At 45.3% G+C, this 13,434-nt stretch overlaps 5 protein-coding genes across 5 annotated transcripts; all 5 read left to right on the forward strand.

Annotated features, from left to right (window-relative positions):
• Positions 1 to 744: 744 nt before the first annotated feature.
• Positions 745 to 3,111, forward strand: BP5553_00227 (uncharacterized protein; the record flags this gene model as incomplete). The annotated part of the gene is made up of 1 exon (XM_032008850.1): positions 745 to 3,111. One exon carries the CDS (start codon positions 745 to 747, stop codon positions 3,109 to 3,111), a length of 2,367 nt encoding a protein of 788 aa, XP_031872904.1.
• Positions 3,112 to 4,452: 1,341 nt separating this feature from the next.
• On the forward strand, positions 4,453 to 5,085 carry BP5553_00228 (uncharacterized protein; the record flags this gene model as incomplete). The annotated part of the gene is made up of 1 exon (XM_032008851.1): positions 4,453 to 5,085. One exon carries the CDS (start codon positions 4,453 to 4,455, stop codon positions 5,083 to 5,085), a length of 633 nt encoding a protein of 210 aa, XP_031872905.1.
• A 39-nt stretch (positions 5,086 to 5,124) lies between these two features.
• BP5553_00229 (uncharacterized protein) lies at positions 5,125 to 5,484 on the forward strand (the record flags this gene model as incomplete). The annotated part of the gene is made up of 1 exon (XM_032008852.1): positions 5,125 to 5,484. The coding sequence occupies one exon, from the start codon at positions 5,125 to 5,127 to the stop codon at positions 5,482 to 5,484; it is 360 nt and encodes a 119-aa protein (XP_031872906.1).
• Positions 5,485 to 8,549: 3,065 nt separating this feature from the next.
• BP5553_00230 (uncharacterized protein) lies at positions 8,550 to 9,678 on the forward strand (the record flags this gene model as incomplete). Its single annotated transcript, XM_032008853.1, has 3 exons — positions 8,550 to 9,142; positions 9,236 to 9,511; positions 9,564 to 9,678. 3 exons carry the CDS (start codon positions 8,550 to 8,552, stop codon positions 9,676 to 9,678), a joined length of 984 nt encoding a protein of 327 aa, XP_031872907.1.
• A 2,114-nt stretch (positions 9,679 to 11,792) lies between these two features.
• On the forward strand, positions 11,793 to 13,249 carry BP5553_00231 (Uncharacterized protein; the record flags this gene model as incomplete). The annotated part of the gene is made up of 6 exons (XM_032008854.1): positions 11,793 to 12,130; positions 12,281 to 12,377; positions 12,438 to 12,571; positions 12,627 to 12,695; positions 12,755 to 13,158; positions 13,212 to 13,249. 6 exons carry the CDS (start codon positions 11,793 to 11,795, stop codon positions 13,247 to 13,249), a joined length of 1,080 nt encoding a protein of 359 aa, XP_031872908.1.
• Positions 13,250 to 13,434: the final 185 nt, after the last annotated feature.

The following is a 13,434-nucleotide window of genomic DNA, read 5'->3' on the forward strand; positions in this document are numbered from 1 at the left end:
CAGCAAGTTTTAGAATTCGGTGAGACGATGTTCAGCTGAGGCAACTCTGCGCAGCCACAGCGCTAATTGATCCCCCTTCCGACAACTACAAAATGAGAGCATTCGCCCTGGCGGAAAATAACGAAAGTCAGAATACGATCCCTATTTCGTATGAGAATCAGATAATACATATAAATTGTTGTCATGGCGAGCGATATTCGACGGGTAGTGTCTCTGGAAACGCACCTTCCAGCACCTCAGCACCTGCTGATACATTTTGCATCTGTTCGCCTTCTCTTGGAGCCTTATATGTCGTATTTTCAGTCGCGGCTCATCTGGTCCCTTCGGTTTTACCTACTTAGTGTCCATTCGCCCGTCTCGATGGCCAACTGGCCGCTATATTCTCATGTACTTCCAATGATTGCGGTCGGTGCAAAGCCTTTTTGGAGTCGCCTCTTGTGGAGAAAAACTCGCCAGAACATGAAAGCGGCGATTAAAGAAACTCTCGATAGATTTATTTCCCTCGTTTTATGGCTTGGGTTTATCTTAGCTCTTCACCATAATTCATCACCGCTGGTTTCAATTCGAATCAATCACTTGATACACTACATTTATCAATCTACGATGATTTCTTGGGGCATCAAGCTCTTCCTGGCATCAACGTTCGGTAGCAGGCTCGCCAACGGGGCATTTGGATCTGCTTTGAGGCAGTTTCGTCATGTATCTCGTGTAATAACATCCATGCTAAAATTGTTTTTCGCGGACATGCTCTGGTCAATTGGCGGAGACTTCGGTCGGCTCATTATAAAGGCAGCCAAGAATGCGGCACTGCTTCATTTCAAAATGTATCTCCTGGAGACAGTCGGCAATTATCTTTCTATGCAAACTCAAGAGGCCAATCTTTTCACAGAGAAAGATTGGAGGACTTGGCTGGGTGTAGAATTTGCCATTTTTCTAAACTACTACAGCTACCGCAGCTACCAGGAAAGGAAGAAATTGGATGAGTCCAAACCGCATGATGACACAATTCAAAATCCACTGGAAGAATTTGAATACACATCTCTACCAGCTGGGGAGGATACTATTCGGTTACTTCTCATCTATCCAAGACCTCCAGAAGCTCCACTTAAATGTGCGCTCTTTCAAAGGAAACTATTATCTCCACTGTGTTACGAGGCCATATCATACTGCTGGGGGAGCTCAAAGGAAAAATCTGAAATGATAGTGAACGGCAGAAGTCTCAAGGTTCCCTCCAATGCATTGGAGGTCCTGAAGAATCGAAGTTCGTTCTGGGAGCCAAAATTAGTCTGGATGGACTCTGTCTGCATTAACCAAAGCGACAATGACGAAGCCAGGGCTGAAAAGGGCCGTCAAATTGCCCTCATGAAAACAATTTATGGAAAAGCATCAACAGTGTCTGTTGAACTTTTAGGAACTCCGAATGAAGACGTCATCGTGGCCGCACTGTCTCATGCTGCGAATGAATTCAAAATCTTGAAAGATCGAATTAACTGGACATGGACAACAGACAGAAACTTACAGGAATACAAGAAAGCTCTTTTCAAAAAGATTATGGCAACAATTGCCGTGGACGTCTTGGAGGAGCTTCACCTACCTTATTACAGCGGAGAGGACTCGCTGCCCGAACTGTACAAGAAATTTGCTCCGCAGCGCCTTTCATGGCGTTTCGAAATCTTTCGTCAATTTCTATCAAACCCATGGTTCGAACGCATGTGGGTCGTCCAAGAAGCCGCACTCGCTCGCTCGATTCGAGTTCGGTACGAAGGAATTGACATTCAGTGGGGGCATCTTCTTACCCTCTTCGAATTACTACACACCAAGCATTCAACTCTTGGCGGTCTTCTTATGGACGGGCTCATCATCAGTCCGGAGGGGAAAGTTAGCACAAATTCTCCCCGGCCCATTGCATCCGCCACTTTTGAGTCAATGGCAGAGATCCGGAGAAAGGTGCAAAGTGGCGAAGAGCGTCCGCTCGCAGAGATGCTCATGCATTGTCGCCGGTTCAAGGCTACGTACGACAAAGACAAGATCTTCGCGATTCACAGCATTTGCTCTCGACTACCAGAACATCTACTCAGTCCTGATTACAGTGAAGCTACGACTGACGAAATGGTATTCATCAATGTAGCTGAGTGCCTAGTTGATGAGGGCCATGTGGCTAGGATGCTGGCGGTGGCTGGAACCCCATATACTCCAGATAACGGCCTAGAGAGCTCAGGCTCTAATGCCGACACTTCAAAATTTGGTTCAGAAGACTCAGACTCCAGCTCAAAACTTTCAGAATCCAATAAAACTGGTTTAAAACCTGGGCCAAGTGATTCAAAGGCCAAGAAAGATATGGAACTTCCATCTTGGGTTCCTGACTGGACAAGGGTGCCTGCAGCTCAGCAACTATCATTTGTTCATGAATCTCTCAATTTCCGAGCTGGTGGATTGCGACAAATGAAAGCCAAAGTTCATATGGAAACATTACAGCTTAACGACGGCTATGCATTTGACACGATTGCAGAACTTTGTGGTGTTTGGGAATACACAACAGTATTGGATCAAGTGTGGGAACAGTCAGCAATCGACAAATGCATGGACGCAGTGTCGTCTTCCATTGATAAGCTGCTTGAATCTCCACGGGCAAAGTATCAATACCCGGACAGAATAGGAAACAATTCGTTGCGTGCAGCTCTTTGGAGAACGGCGGTTGGGAACCGGGTCTTTACTGCCAACGGCAGTCCTGCCCCGTCTCATCTTTCCGACGGATTCGATCAATTGAGGGCATTTTTGAAGCGCTTGGAAGAGAGACCGTCAGATATGATGATGCCCGAAGAAGAAGAGACCATGTATATGTCTTCCATGATGGTGCTCTTGCGTGGGGCGCTCAAGTGTTGGGGAGGGAGGAGGTTGTGCATCACCAATCAGGGTTTTGTTGGAGCAGTTCCTCCATCGTCGGAACTAGGAGATGATATTGTGGTTTTTGCTGGAATGCAAACTCCTTCCGTGCTCCGACGCGCTGGTTCGAAGCAGCATCGATATATTGGTGAGTGTTACGTACATGGGATTATGAATGGTGAGATGTTGGGTGCGGAGGGCTGCGGAGGACATTTTGAGATAGTTTAGCTACTGAATCGAACTGAATGTAATTGGAAACTACACAAAGAAAATGGAGAAAGAATCTAGGATAAAAATATAAAATCACCCTGACTTAGGTGTGCTCAAGCCCTGCTCAGGCTCTGCTCGGGCACTACTCAGGCATGCTCAGGCCCCTCGGCTCAGGTATACTGACCCTCAGCTCAGGTTAAAGCAGCAGCTACTCACGTCCAGAGACTAAAACGGAACCGGCAAGGATGAGATTAGAGTCTGATTTTCTTAGCAGTTCATTAATTCGAGTATTAATGCTTACGTTTCGACTTATTGATGGAACCCGGCCAATTAATCAAAACATTAAACCAAAAAAATCGGTGAATCTCTACCCGCCGTTCTCCTATTTTACTTCCCCTATTGAATTATCAGCTCTCGGTTTTCTTTCCAGGTTGTACCAAGTCAAAATTACTACATTCCCCATTTAAATCATGCTACGGAGCAGCCCAAACCTTGGTGTTGAATCTCATGTAGTCTTGGAATTCATACTTGTCATAAAACAAAACTAAACGCATGCTTCTCATAGCAATCATCATATAACTCTTTATAATATTATTTGCCTTGTACGCAGTTACAAGTCGTGAAAATCCGGCGCCAACGTGAATTATTTTAATCTTGTGTTGTTGCGAGTGGAATCACGTGTGTGGCACATATTCCAGGTTTACTCTTGAAGTTATAATGGCTGATGGTTTGTTTTCTCACTGGCGGTATCTCTTTCCCATCAATCGTGCTGGAACAATCATATGTATTAAAAGAATGCTTTTCTATACCTGTGAGCTGTGTTGAATATTTATATTTTGCCCCTCTACGTAGGAGCGGAGGAATATCATCCCCATGAGCTCGGGGTCAATGAGAGCACTCCTTGTCCTACCTTTTTGGTCTCTTGGCAACGTATGCATGTAGTGTACTACAGTCATGTCGTCGTTGAAACTCTGATGATAGACTAACTAAATGCAAACCTCGTGGCGTACATCGCTTTACTAACACGACATGCACGCGTGAAGGTGTTGTACCTAGGATAGCTCCTGTTTGGCTCTCGTGTTTATAGTTAATTTCTTTAATATTTATGGAAATTTGATGCAATACAAAATTACTACGAATCTTTGCCTATTCCCGTCTAAGCTCACTGATACAATTATTCTAGAAAATATAATTACATGTAGAACTTGAACGTTGGGACGTGCGGTCTTACGCCATTGGTCGGATGATCTCTCAGTTGTCAGGGTTCCTCAACAAACGTCACACCACCAACTCTTAATTCCCTTTATTCCCTTTGCACTTTCAAACTCTCACCTATCTCCAACTTCTACTCCTAACGAGATGAGGAGGAGGCGCGGAAGCTGTGTCCTTGGACTTTATGAAGCAGATATCAAGCAGGCGCAGAAAAAACGCATAGCAAATGCTCCCCAGCCGCTACCACAACAGCGAGCGAGGTCCTTGACTCTTCCTCTTCCTGCCTTGCCTGACAAAGAAAAGCCAAGTCAATCATGGAATCTATTGACGAAGATCAAATTTAACAAACTGAAGGGCGTCCTCTTCACACCCGCCCCTCAGCAAACATCTGATCAATTCCAGTCATCACTTCTTTCACGGCTGCCCCTTGAAATCCGTCAACTCATCTGGGCTGGGGTCTTAGGCGGAAACTTGCTTCACATTTGTCGCGCACGCAAGAAACTTCTGGCCGTTAGCTGTGCCGAAAACCCTGAGATACTCGAGCTGGAAACCGCCCAACATAACTGTTGGGTGTCTCTCTCGTGCGACTCGCAGGGGCATCCAAAGCTGTGTGATGCAAGCGGGGCCTACCGTTCATGTCAATCTCAACATCTCGCAAAGGCGGCAAACCTCCTCCCTCTACTCCAAACGTGTCGGCGTATCTACACGGAGGCGATATCTATACTCTATGCGGGCAATATCTTCGATATCAACCACGTTGATATAGTCCTATACCTCTAGCGGTCTGTCCTGCCCCGACGCCGGAACCAGATTCGGACCATGAGCCTTAATTGGCACTTCAGGTGCAACACGGCCAGCAACCCACATCCCTATGACCTAGCCACCTGGAGTAAGGCCTGTGATGTCCTCGCAAGCTTCGCGGAGTTGCAAGATCTCTGGGTTCATCTAATTGGGAACTATGTCACGCCAGGCCTATATCGAAAGGAGCAATGGGGACCACTGCTAGATGCACTATCTCGGATCAAGACCACGAAAACGTTCGATGTTATTCTACACTGGTCAGAGGAGGAGTGTGTAGAAGCAGAAGCAGCGAAAGAAGGAGGGTACTCGTTTAGGTTGGTGCCGAAGTTAGAGCCGTTAGATGGACACTCTAAGGAAACTCTTATGATTATAAAATGATATTTAGTCCACGGTCCACGGAGCTGCAAGCAATACTTTGGTTTTTATGCGTTGAGGACTTTACATACAAAGCTCAGAATATAATATTTTCTCGTCTGGGGTCGTTGAAAAGGTGTCAACTGAAGAAAAATGTGTATATAGCAATTCTATCGAAAGTGTAACTTTCTTCTTGAGCCAGAATCTTCAGTGATGAAGAAAGCGAGCCCCTTTTGTAGACCCTCAAGTCGTCGCGTAAAACAGCGGCCAAACCTGCTGGATCCGACGGCAATCGCACTTGAACATTGCGTTTGCTTGCAAATCATCTTCCTTTTCATTACAAGATTAACCTGTACAGTCTCAATTTCGATTAGCTTTGCTTATATGTGCAACGAGTCATATAATATTCATCAAAATACTTGGGGTGATGGCAATATTCGGAATCTACCTGGCTCGGTCTAAGTTCCATTTAATATGTCATGGTAGGCATTGGCGTTTATTAATGAAACTAGGCAAACTGAGATGAAGAAAAATATTTTCGATTACAAAATTGGTTTTGGCAGTGGCAACACAGTTTACACATGAAAAAAGTTAAATGCACTTTACGTCTTTAACTATTGGTAATTTGATTGCGGATTGATGCTTACCAACCGCTGCAGAGAATGGCTTCTATATTAGAAGGGTATAGTAAAGCTGTACAAATAACGTTAGTTCGGCATACTAATAATTTATTCCAGGCGATTTACTTTTGCTGTGAAATCGACTGACGTTGGTAAATAAAGCGACAGTTGTATGAGATTCTAGGTAAATGAAAACAACTACTACCTTCTCTCAACAGCCTCGATTTTGTGCAAGACTCCCTTCATTAAATTCCTCCACCCCATATAAGTAGTTATGGAAAATTTCACCTTCTAAATATAGAATATATATCTGCAGCCGTGCCCCAAAATCCAACTTACTATGGGTAGCTAGGCTATCCAAAACACGCAGGTATCACTCAGGATACTGTCTACACTCCTTAGCCTCTATCTATTTGGTCACTACGCAATACTCAGGTCATTCTTTCCATACCGACTAGTTGTAGATATAACTTAATATACTGGATAGGTGAGCCGGTAGCAAGGAGCGATGTCAAAATAGTACATGCCCTTCAACAAGATGCTAGTCATGGGCCAAATTATGTAGCGCGGAGGACGTATAATCGTTGGAAGCGGGAAGTTCTTGAGAGGATAAAACGCTAGGATCAAGACACAAGACGAGCTTGATGAACTCTTCTACTTCTACACGCCCATTTTAGACAGCTTGGATCTTCCTATTCATGGTCATGATGGTTCATATTCTATCAAACGATGTTTGTCGTTGGAACATAAAGTTTCAGCCGAGATATTTTTGGTTTGATATAGTCGATGGCCATCATGTATGATTGGGGGAGAGAACCCACGGGGTCGTTGGCACAGAATTCCACGACTTCGGAGACGCTGGCGCTGTTTGGCGCAATTACTTAGGTAGCATCAATCTAGACGTCTAAGGGAGGAGTGTCCCTTCACCTGACTGATTTACTTAGGCCCAAAATATACTTTGATGGAAAGGCCAGATTTCAAAAATTCAAAAAGTAAAGACAGGGCGGAAGTAAGATGTCTATAATCTTGCTTGATGTAAAGCTTCCTTGTCTGTATTAAAGAACACTCCAGAGAAGTGGCCGAACTAGGTTAAATCAAGACTAGGAACTTTATCACTCCGCTGATAAAGCAGTTGTGGTGCCGATTCCTGATCCAGGGGGTGAAGCACCGGCCAGCATGCTTCCCAAGAGCTGTGCTGCTATTTTGGGTGGAAGTCTCATTGATTGAGATTCCATTGGCTTTATTTTCGTCGTCAGTGTTTCCATATATGCACTTTGGTTAATTGCCACCATATTAATTAGCTGCCCGTAAAATTGTTGTATTGATGTTCTTATATTTTCGAACTCCAACTTAAGTGACTTAGTCACTGGCAGAGGGTCTTGTAGTAGATACTGGATGTCAACCATGATTATGACAGAATTGATCGTATATTTTCAAGATCGAATTGGGAGTCTACTCTGGAGGTTAAAGCTTAACAATAAATTGAAATCTGAAAGCACCGGAGAATAGCAACCAAGATCAGGGTGCGATTCTAATCGAATATCTCACCTATATCGTAGAAGGTTCTGTCCAAAACATACTGTTGCGCACCTGCATTTTATCGATCCGTTTAGTAAATTCAGCAAATATCACACTGGCACATACCACAAAATCTGCAACGCTATGCAATGCAATGTAGTATAGATGGTGTGTATGCAGGTGGTAACTGCATAGGGTGGGGACATGGGTCACAGTCCCTGAAAGCTGCATCGGTCACGTATAGCGATGACGTTTGGTTTGGTTATTAGAAGGGATCTGTCTTGTTGCTTTAGACTGCTAGTGATAAAACTGTGACCGATCTTACTGCCATGAAGAGGAAGGAATATAGTCGCCAATATGACTTAAACAGGCCACAGGAATGTTGAAACAAGATGCCAACTGAAGGAATCGACGATGGCAACAGGGATTCGCCCCCCCAACGGGGGGAGCTAATGCACGGGGCGGACCCGCAATCGATTTTAACGAGCGCCACCACGCGCCGCAGACAAGGCTGCTAGATGCAACCGAGATCGGTCTTGAGATTAGAAATAAAAATATCGTTAAGATATGCCTTGCATTATCTAGAAATCTGGATGGATAGGAGATAGGATAAAATTCTTAGGAAGAAAATAAAATTAGATAGTGGAAGTTCTTCTTGGATGGCCCCTGTTGTGGACGTGGCTGCCTCGCTGCCTTATCCGTGGACTGACATTCCCTCGGAGCAAACAACTCTCCTCCATGGAATTGGTTAGGTACTTCAGGTTATGGCTCCATGAGATTATTTTTCTTCCTCTCCTCCAAGAAGCTACCATTTCTTTACCATCGCTTCAGCGTAGTTGCGTGTTATATATTGCCATAATCCAGGTGCAAAAATCGCATTCCATATTTCCCATCAACAAGGTCAAGGTCAACCACTAGCAAACCTTCTTCGTCACTTAACAATATCTCAACATGCCGCTCCGCCATGAGCTTCACAGTCAGCTCTTTACGCGGCCTCCCGTCCCTACCGCCGATTTCTCGGGAAAAACTATCATTGTAACTGGCTCCAACGTCGGCCTCGGTAAAGAAGCGGTCCAACACTTCCTCAGATTAAAAGCCTCAAAAGTCATCATGGCTGTGCGGTCCGTCAGGAAAGGCGAGGATGCCAAAATAGAAATCACGAAGAATTACAAGACCGCTGCTTCGGCCCTCGAAGTCTGGCCTCTTGATTACTCTAACTATGCATCTTGCCAAGACTTCGCTGCTAAAGTCGCAACGCTTGGCCGCGTTGATGCGGTAGTTCTGAATGCTGGCATTGCCACGGAGGAATGGGAGTTGTTTGAGGGCCATGAGAGTCAGGTTACGGTTAATGTTATCAGCACTACGCTCTTAATGCTTCTTATTCTGCCAACATTATACGCTACGGCTGAGAAGTATCCGAGCGTTACGCCTGTTCTTACAGTTGTTGGATCGGGCGTACATGCATATACTAAGTTTCCGGAGCGTGAGAATCCTAAAATTTTCGACTCTATGGATGACAAGAAAATTTCCCGGATGGGTGATCGGTAAGCCTAGGATTCTCCTTGTTCCGCTCTTGGGCCTTCCTCCTGGGGGTTAATTCATTTGTGGAAAAAGTCGCTAATTTACATGCTACATAGTTACCAAGTTACTAAATTGATGTCTCTCTTTGCCGTCCGAGAAGTTGCCGAGAAGACCGCCAGTAAGCGCCCATTCGTCATCATCAACACTGTCAATCCCGGTCTCTGCTACACTGAACTTAATCGCAGCGCAGTTGGCGGCACAGCAGTAGCAATGGGTGTGATGAAAGCAATGATGGCGTGGACGGCAGAGGAGGGCGGTCGCACTTTGGTCTTTGCTAGTGTTGCCGGACAAGAATCGCATGGTGTATTCATTAGCGGTAGCAAAATCCCCAAGTGAGAAGCTATTAATACGTGATACCGGAGCTGGTAACTAACTTCCATATAGCACAGGCCAATCAAAATTCGTCACCAGCGCAGAGGGAAAAAGGACGCAGAAGAAGATGTGGGGCGAACTTGCTGAGATTCTTGAGAGGATTCAACCAGGTATCTCTGCGATTTGAATTTCAACAGGGTTGTAAGGGCTTGTTAGGTTTAACTCTGAGTTTGGAACGGACTTTGAGCGAGATTGTAGAATAGACTGATCGACAATTGATAGCTTCCTGGGCCCTTTAATTAGATGAGGTTTTACTTGGATACTTCCCTATTGGAGGAGGTTAGATGACATCCGATTTAAAATGCACAGATCTAAGTCTTGCAAAGCAGACAAAGAATTGTATTATCGAGGTTATTCCTCGAAAGAACCTCGAAATACTTCAGTATACCCAAAAGTTCAATTCATTGCCAAGGATGACGTTTAAGAATATCCATTCCATTGCTGTGCTTCTAAATGTTGGTAATGCCACCAAGGTAGAACGTATAAAAGTGCAGATTAGCAAACCGGAGATAATTCCCAGGAATTGAAGCGTTTTTAACTGTGCCATATTGGATCCTGAAGGACTCCTAAGTGGTTATCATTATTACCTTTAATATAAACGGTGATAACGCCATCGAGAAAACAAATCGTGCAAACAGCATCCTTGATTCTTCAGTACAGAATAACAGATGTGATAGATGTCTTCACTATCTATCTGGGAAATAAGATAGAGACCGAATTGTCATGGAATACTATTAAGCTTTTCAACTTGTCTAGGTAGTCTCAGACGGAATTTGACCGCCATGCTTCCAGCGCGGCTAGTCAGCGTCGCCGCTCGGCTCAGGATCTAATCACCCTCGCCACGGAGTCGCCTCACCCTACCCTCAGGATCCTCAGCCCCCTCCCTTATCTGCCTTGCAGTGGCCAATCATCCTTCGCTTTATCTTTTGGTTCTGGTCTTCAACATATGTCACACGACCCCATCGGTGAGGCCAAGCCGGCCGAGAGGAAGTCCAAATATGATTCCCCAAAAATATATCCTTAGGTCTCTCTCAAGGCAATTCCTATTACGACATAGCGCGGCCTTCGGTCCCTCCTAATAACCATATAATATCGCGGCTTTCGGGTTTCTTTCGGCTTCTGGCCATTCGTCCCTTCTAGCGCTAGACTACATGAGTGCTTCCATCTTGTTAGAGGTTGAAGATATATGCAAGCCCGAGATCTAGAGAAAGAAATTCTATAAAATATAAGGAAGGAGGAGGTCCTAGTTATAGCGGTCAGGTACATATAATGTACATTGCAAGCGAGCCGGCCATCCAAATAGCCCTGCCACCTATAACGCGTAGATTAACTTGTAACTAACCATAAATTAACTACAACCTAACAGTTCGACTTATTAGAAGGGTATAATCTAGCTAGCTCCCAATGCTATTTGATCTAGCCAATTTTACCTATACGCGCTGCTATACGCCTCCATAATATACTTCGAAGGATGTTATTAACTTGCTTGAATGGTAATGTCGCACAAGAGGATTATTGGCTGGCTAGTTACAAATTGGCCGAGGGACTGGCCCGACTGGGTTTGACTGTTTGAAATAGGCTGAGCGGATGGTTGTAGAAACCAAAGTATCAGCTAGCCAACAGTAGAAGAGATCAGAGTCTTAATCAGGATAAATGATCAAAATATATACATGGGGTAGGCTTGATTTAGGTTTTGTGGGGTAAAAGGATAAAAAGCTTCACGTATGTCCCACCGTCCCACCTAATCAATTCGGTCCAATTGCAGGGGTTTTTGCGTGGCAAAACGCCGTGCCAGTGGTTTCTATAGGTCCCATATTACAATTAATTAGGAGGTGGGAGGAGATACATGAAATAGACTTGATTTAGGGTTTGTGGGGTAAAAGGGGATAATAGCCGATTCAAATTGTTGACTTCACTCATAGGTACACCGAACGCTGTAAAGGATGGCCAATACTAGGGTGAGTGGGCGGCAGATTTTTGATAGGGTGCATCGCGACGTGGTATCGCGACAGGCATCGATGTCTCTTCCATCGATATTAACAATATACTGAATTGTTCCCATGACTCGGCATTTTTATTGCCATGGTACAACGGCAGTTAGGCAGAAAGGTGCGACGAGATGGTGACTTCTCCGATGAGTGACTTTGATTTTCTTTAAAAGAATGTGCACCCCCTGGCCCCAATCTGGTGCGCCATCTGCTCAGCATCCATTCCATTCCTGCGATATCGAGTTCCCTCACGATGCTTTTGCCTACTCTCCTCGCCTTCACGGCGCTCGCTGAAGCGGTGCCCCAATTCGGGGGTGCCGGTGGCCTCACTATGCTGCGATTTGGATGCACTCAAGTCGTTATCGATCGACTTGACCCTCTTGTCAACCCAGGCCAAGTTCCTTCACCCCACGTCCATCAGATTGTGGGAGGAAATGCCTTTAACGCTTCAATGGCGTCAACCGATGTCTCGTCAAGAGCTACTTGCACCACCTGCGAATTCGCTGACAATTTCTCCAACTACTGGACGGCGAACATGTACTTCAAGGCCCGAAACGGCACCTTCAAGCGTATTCCTCAAGGCAGTGCTGCGTACGTGTGACGAGGCTTTCCCTTTTGTATTTCGAGATATTTGAAGGAGTTATACGATGAGCCCTAGAAATCCTGGGAAAAGAGGGAACTGCCAACTCATCCCTAGGACTATATTCAGTATCCACTTTTACAAATACTAACTCTTTTCAGGCTACAATTTAACGACAAGTTCAGCAACCAAATTGGAGGCGGTACACTTGTATACTACGTCTCGGCCCAGCCGGGCCAGATTACTGCTTTCAAGCCAGTAAGTTCAAACTAAAGAGCGATGGCAGTGTATTATCATGATATTAACCTCGTACTCTAGGGGTTCCGCATGCTCGTTGGTGACCCTCTCATGCGTAGCAGACCAGACAAGAAACTGAAGAAGCAAATCTGCTACCGTTGCTACACGGGACCAAACTTCGGAGGCGATAACGCCGCCCCTTGTGCAGACAACACGTTCGTTGCCCACTCCCCGCAGTCTATCGTTTACACCAGCTAATGATAAATATAGACTCGACACTGAGGCTTTCCCCACCAAACCCTGCCTCGGTGGCATCCGTTCTAATATCCATTTCCCCACGTAAGCTTCCTACTACTATTGTCTTTTTCACTTTATCACAGTACTAACCGGAATCTTAGCTGCTGGGATGGCAAGAATCTTGACAGCCCAAATCACCAGGACCATGTTGCCTATCCTACGACGGGTCCCGCTGATTTCCTAAGCTTGGGAGGCGCCTGTCCATCGACCCACCCAGTTAGAATCCCACAGATCATGTTAGAGGTTGTCTGGGATACTACCAAATTTAACGACAAGTCGCAATGGCCCGCGGATGGAAGCCAGCCTTTCGTTCTCAGCACAGGAGATCCGACCGGATTAGGCCAACATGCCGATTACGTTTTTGGATGGAAGGGTGACGCCCTTCAAAAGGCCATGGATACCTCCGGCTGCTTTGGTGCTTCGTGTGCAAACCTCAAGTCACAGGTTATCGACACTGCGAAGAGCTGTGCTGTGAAGCCCGTTGTTCAAGAGAACGTTGAAGGATGTAAGTTGACGCATTATCGAATATTCTATGGAGACATTCTAACCAGTTTATAGGGCTCGATAAGCTTCCAGGAATGGATATGCCAATGTGAGCATAGATAAGACGTGGAGTGGAGTAACGGACCAGATTGTAAACTGGCGATACTCCTAGGCAGAATCGTTCACTAGATTGGCGAATTTCACAAGACGAAGTTCAGGATAGTTTTGAAGAAGTGGTTTCCGAGGGATTATGCAGCTGGAGACTCTGATATTGATGGCCGAGTTCGATTCTTTTAAG

The sequence above is a fragment of the Venustampulla echinocandica genome (genome assembly GCF_003357145.1).
Source record: "Venustampulla echinocandica strain BP 5553 chromosome Unknown scaffold_0, whole genome shotgun sequence".
NCBI classification, from domain to species: Eukaryota; Fungi; Ascomycota; class Leotiomycetes; order Helotiales; family Pleuroascaceae; genus Venustampulla; species Venustampulla echinocandica.